Source organism: Nelumbo lutea, chromosome 1 (assembly GCF_056320005.1).
Source record: "Nelumbo lutea isolate HS-2025 chromosome 1, American lotus-T2T, whole genome shotgun sequence".
Classification (NCBI taxonomy): Eukaryota; Viridiplantae; Streptophyta; class Magnoliopsida; order Proteales; family Nelumbonaceae; genus Nelumbo; species Nelumbo lutea.
The window spans coordinates 152640497-152646293 of NC_142684.1; the positions used below are offsets into that span (position 1 = coordinate 152640497).

The 5797-nt window shown below is 36.6% G+C and overlaps 1 protein-coding gene across 3 annotated transcripts; it reads right to left on the reverse strand.

Annotated features, from left to right (window-relative positions):
* Positions 1-434: 434 nt before the first annotated feature.
* Positions 435-5797, reverse strand: LOC148878441 (inositol transporter 4-like). Of its 3 annotated transcripts, none has more exons than XM_088954638.1 (9): positions 5678-5797; positions 4686-4794; positions 4365-4416; positions 3424-3594; positions 3116-3186; positions 2682-3017; positions 2470-2577; positions 1462-2076; positions 435-1060 (listed from the first exon to the last, which is right to left on the reverse strand). In XM_088954638.1, the coding sequence occupies exons 4-9, from the start codon at positions 3554-3556 to the stop codon at positions 587-589; spliced, it is 1737 nt and encodes a 578-aa protein (XP_088810764.1). In that variant the 5' UTR covers positions 3557-3594; positions 4365-4416; positions 4686-4794; positions 5678-5797; the 3' UTR covers positions 435-586. The 3 variants fall into 3 exon arrangements, with proteins under 3 accessions (XP_088810764.1, XP_088810746.1, XP_088810755.1); XM_088954620.1 differs by having other exon boundaries at positions 4686-5034; positions 5678-5757; XM_088954629.1 differs by having other exon boundaries at positions 4365-4419; positions 4686-5034; positions 5678-5744.

Consider the following 5797-nt stretch of genomic DNA (forward strand, 5'->3'; position numbering starts at 1 on the left):
ACAAAATTAATAGATAATAGAAAATTATAATTATAAAAACTGAAAATTATAAAATAATTTAATTTATCTACCTTAAAAATGATTTATATGTTTTATTTTACAATAACATGTCAAAAATGAAGATTATTTATATAAAATACTAAATAAAAACTAAAATAGAGTGACAATTATTGCATGATGTGTATATATTATGGAGTGCCAGTATTGTTGATTGTAATATTTCTCTTCATAAAGTGTGCATGATGTTTATACCTTAATCATAGATAATTCAACTTTAGATTTAGTATTATTAATGTATTTATGTGATTTTTACGTGTTTTTCAAAGTCTATTGATATTCGTATGCGTATTTGAGCTATACTCAATTCGATGCATTGTTCTTTGATTAGAATATTTTAATTAAGAGCATTCTGAGTAACATGAACTATGCCGATATGCCGCAAATCAAATAGATTGCTCACAACAGTTGGACTACACCTGAATAACAAACATTTTGCCCACAAGAGATAATAAACTACAAGTGAATAACAAGAAAGACAAAATATTAGCCCCCATTACATATAAAAGAGAATTAGTGAATGAGATTATCACTTGGCAGTTTGAGATTCAATTGAAATGTTACTCAGTGGCCAAGGCCTGAAGCCTCTCTCTAGCATCTTCTCAACCTCCTCGAATTGCAACCCTTTGGTCTCTGGTACAACAAAGTAGATGAGCAATAATGCGACACAAGAGACCAAAGCAAAAAGCAGAAATGTTGCAGATGAACCAAGAGCCTCAGTTAAAGATAGGAACGTCATGCTCACTATGAGGTTTGAAACCCAGTTAGCCACTGCTGCCATCCCCCCACAAAGTCCTCTATATCTCAAAGGATATATCTCTGAATTCACAATCCAGGGAGCTGTTCCCATCCCAGGTGAGTAGCAGATAATGTATAATCCTAAGCCAAACAAGGCCAACATCCCAAAGCTGCTTGGACAGCCTCTAGCAAACCATTCACGATGCTCCCCATGGCATGCACTTTTCGTAGTTGGATTTGAGGCCAGGCATGCACCAGGAAATTGCTGAATAAAGAGAAACACACACACAAAGAAAAAAAGATTCATCTTAATTTAGTATATAATCAATTAACTGAATCAAATTGAAACACAAATTAATTAAAAACAATTTGAAGGGAAAATACCCTTCCTGTTTCCAGTGGCCAATCATGAGAAAGAAATTGAACATGTTGGATAGTTGGTCAAGTCTCAAAGCTGTGAGGTTTCTATACTTTCTGTTGCTAAACCCAAAATGCATAAACTCACTAGAATTTTGGTCGAATATTCCAAGCACCCAAAAGCAAAAGAAAACAAAGACAGAATTATTTACACTCTACTTACTGATCCTCCAAAACTAAAATTTTCAAAGCACCACAGAAACTTGAAACAGTTTTCGATCTGGAGTTTTAAATAGAAAAGATGGTTACCTTGTTGGCTCCATTGGCGCAAAATCCACACTCAGACGATGCTTTCAAGCATGTCATGCAGGTCCAAGATGATGCATCCTGTGCTGTCATATAACTTGGACAGGTAGTGTTCCCACCAAAGTGCAAGGATTCTGGTTTGCTAATCTCAGGTGCAAGACGAGCAGCTTCATCAAACACCGCGAATAATAGAAAAAGACAAAGTATTATTCCAATCATACTGATGATGAGCAGCCTCCTCCTCCCAAATCTATCAACAGAGAACATACTAATAATGGAACCAATAGCATTGAGACCAGAAGTGATTAGAGAGAGTGCAAGGGCCAGACTGTTTGAAGCATATCCAGCCAACTGAACTATGGTGGGGCTGTAATACATGACTGTATTGATCCCAACAAACTGCTGAGCAACTTGACACAAAATACCGGCATAAAGCCCTCTGCGGACAACCTTGTTACTCCATGCCTTTCCTATTTTATTGAAAATGCTACCTCCACCTATCTCACCTTCTTCTGCTATTTCTGTTTCAACTGATAACCTTAGGGCCTCTATTTCTTTTACAACCTCCTCAGGCGGATATATTTTCTCCAAAACAGACCTGGCTTCTTCTTTCTTATTCTGATCAATGGATATTTAGAACCCATGTTAGCAAACTGATGGATAAAAATCATGTTAATAGTTTTCATCACCTTCAAACAAATTAACAAATCAATACAATTTGAACAAATGCAAAAGTGTGTTGGTCTCATGAAAACATTTTCATCCAGTTAGAGGTTTGTACTACACCATTCAACTCAATTAAGGAAGGGATTTCTCCATTAATTAACCAATACTTGGGAGTTGGGAGTTGGGACCCCCAGCTAGTTGATCAGCTAGGCCCAACCAACTGAAGAAGTAACTGCATTAACGGAATTTGAAAGGCAACTGGAAATCCAGCCTTCCAAACTTGAGAAAGAGAAATGGGCATGAAAAATAAGCATCAATATGCATAGAGAAACATTCAGTAATAACCTCTCTGTAAAGCCACCTAGGGGACTCTGGAAGTGACAACATCAGAACAAACTGAATGGCAGCTGGAAACCCAGCTACTCCAAGCATCCACCGCCAGGTACCGCGTACCTGCAGGGAATTCCCTTAGATGACCATTATCCAAGATTCCATCATCAATATAAATGGAGAAGATATATAAACAAAAAAGAACACCACTGAAGCAAAAAGTGCACCTGTGTGAAGGCAAGATTGATTAGATATGACAAAAATTGACCTCCCGTAATGAGTAGTCCATTCAGGCTAACGAGGGCACCTCTAATTCTAGCTGGTGAAGCTTCTGAAATATAGAGAGGTGCAGTCATGGAAGCCATTCCAACTCCCAACCCCACAAATATCCTTCCAAGAATTATCACCCCAGGTTGTGGAGCCAAGCCCATTATGATTGAACCCAAAAAGAACAAAACATCAGCAACCAAAATTGATATCCTCCTGCCAAACGCATCATTGATCCATCCACCAATTGCAGCACCAACTATGGCTCCTGCTACAGCCATACTCACAATGGTTTCCTGCCCAATAATATCACAAGAAATAGGGATGCCATAAAAAGGGGACAACTCTATCAATGCATATTTGACATTTGGAGGATAAATAGAAAGAAGCTCACCTGTAGCACTGTGCTCCTATCAACAGATTTAAAATCATCACGAAGGTAAAGAAGTGCACCAGATATGACTCCTACAAGCCAACAACAAAAACTTAACAAAATCTGACACTTTTTATGGCATTCCTTCATCATCTACAGATAATTAAACGGATTGGCTTAAAACAATGAAAAAGGAAACGATAATATAGGCCCGACTTCACATGTCTTCAAGTAACAAGGTGTTACATAACACGAGTCTAGTCCTCCCCCATAACACCAAAGCATCAATGATGCGTTCAGACAAAGCAGGTTGATTGATACGGAGATACCTGTGTCATATCCAAAGAGGAGTCCTCCGATTCCAGCTGACGCAGCAAGACGTAAAACATAAGGTTGTTTCTGGATAGACGTCCAGAACTCTGTGAATTCTGTTTTGTCGGGTTTGTGAACACCACCCTCCATTGAATGCGAATGGTGACAACTACCTTAATCTATATATCCTGCCAAAATAAACATGGGAAGATTTACATATTGAAATCAAGGAAACCTGTAAGAGTGAAGGGTTGATTTGATGCAGGCATGCAGTTATCTCAAACCCCATTAAGAGGTGCTTTTCTTTAAAAGTTGCTTTTTAGAGACAACTTGAAGAATATCTCAAATACCCATCGAGCAAAGAAGTTTCTGTTTTCATCGATCTACCAATCTTTTTTCCACCAATTATCAAGAGAAGAAGAAGATGGATTTTTAATAAATTAATTGATTAAGTATTATAATCCAACTAAAGTATAAGTAAAAAAAATTATAAATAAAAGAAAATAAGAAAATGAAAAAAAATAGAAACTTTTTATTTCTCAAGGTTTAATTAAATTCGAGCTATCTATAGTTAACAAAGAACTGCCAAGGTTTCTTGAACAAAAAAAAAAAAATCTTCTTTATGAGATACTCCTTCTAAGGATTCTTATATAACTGCATGATTTTTGTTGTAATTATGGAACAGTCTAACGAATTCCTACTTTTTTCAAAGACAGAAATGGAAGAAAAAAAGAAGATTTTCTTTCTAATGTGAGCAGTTTTTTGTTTTAATGGGATAGTCACTGAAAGTCTTGATTACATGACATCACTGATCATCGTATTGGATACTCCTATGACATTAAACAAGTCGTACATGCCCAGATCAACATATTCATGGAAATAGCGAGTGATGTTCCAAGCATTTACAGAACAAAAAATAAGAAAAGAAAAAGAAAGAAGAGCAGAGAGTGGGACTGACCTGCAGATCTGTCTGTTGATGGTTGCTTCTTCTTCTTCTTCTTCCCTGTTCCCTGCTTTAAATAGGGAAAGAAGACGTTTACGAGGAGAAAGAAAGATTTGTTTCCTATTCGCTATAAATTTAAGCTTATCGGAATAAGATTCCGAATGAGGTGGGTGATGTTAGTTTGCTTCCTTAATTAAAGCAAATTAAAATCGATCGGGTAGTTAATGGTTAGTCTATATTTAGACAAATTTGCTGTTCTGGAAAGTTTCAATAATAGCTGCATAGTGTTTTCGTTGGAAAGTGAGATGAACTTCCTGAAAAGGTGTTACAACTTACAAGGATGGAAATCGGGATTGTTCCTTTGATGATGAGAATTGAGAACGAGAGATTTTATTCCTTTCAATGGGTGCGCGCATTCTACGATAACGAGACCCCCAGTCATCTCCTGCAAAATAGGCGAATCTTAAACTCTTGATTACAGTTACAGAAACAGACCGGATAAATCACTATTCATATCATCATTTCATGTAGATTTGTTCAACGAAAAGAGAATTTCCAATCAACCGGACGACCCCGGCCTTAGTCCTTGGCAAAAATTAAAGAAAAATTAATAGGACGTGGGTTCCCACTTCCCAGTCAAGTTCCCAGTCAAGCAGTTCCGCTGTGATCCAAGTCAGAATTCAACCTTCCAAAACCATGAAAACAAGATAAATATCAAATTAAAACAGGCCGGATATTCACTATAATATATCTAACATATTTTAATTAATGTAAAATGTAAATAGTTCTAATATTCTGCTTAAAAAAGTTCATTCAATCCATTTTACGTTAGTTTGTTCAGACCTCAGAAGAGAAATACCAGACGAACGAAATATATATTTTATGCTCTACCCATGATAAACATCTAGCATATCTTGTACAGAAATCCTTGCGCACATGAAATAAAAAACAACATTAATTTTTGAACTTTAATTTCTTCTGAAAAGTAAGCCAAGCATGCATGTATGATACGTATTCATCATCTTCTTTGAGCAGTGATGTCGTCATTCATTACACTTGAAATAAAGAAAAGTGTATACTAGCTTGCCATTGATATACAAGATCGATCAAGGTAAGTCCATGCAATATCTAGTTTGTTTTTTATGAGAAAGTTTAGAATTCTGAAGTTATCTTCTGGTTGGTTGTCCAAGCATTACTGCTGGCAATACTTTGAAAGTTGTGCCAACCTTTTTATGATCCTGATCAGCTGTTGAAGCCTGAAGTTTGGCAATTGGCATTCATATATGGTTGAATTAGAAGGTTGGTATGGTTCAACTTTAACGGCCTACCTGGCTTCCGGCAAGGGGCGCATGGCTTCCATGTCTTCTTGTTTATGATACCAACAAAATACCCTAAATTAAACAAAGGCAACATAGGAACTTGGGGAATCCCAATTGGATTTGATATTC

What these genes read in the sequence shown, in the direction of transcription:
- LOC148878441 (XM_088954638.1), bottom strand. Translation starts at nt 3,556, where the DNA reads ATGGAGGGTGGTGTTCACAAACCCGACAAAACAGAATTCACAGAGTTC. An exon ending in CCTCTTTGGATATGACACAG is followed by an intron (nt 3,187 to 3,423) that starts GTATCTCCGTAT and finishes GTTGGCTTGTAG; the next exon opens with GAGTCATATCTGGTGCACTT. An exon ending in ATAGGAGCACAGTGCTACAG is followed by an intron (nt 3,018 to 3,115) that starts GTGAGCTTCTTT and finishes ATTATTGGGCAG; the next exon opens with GAAACCATTGTGAGTATGGC.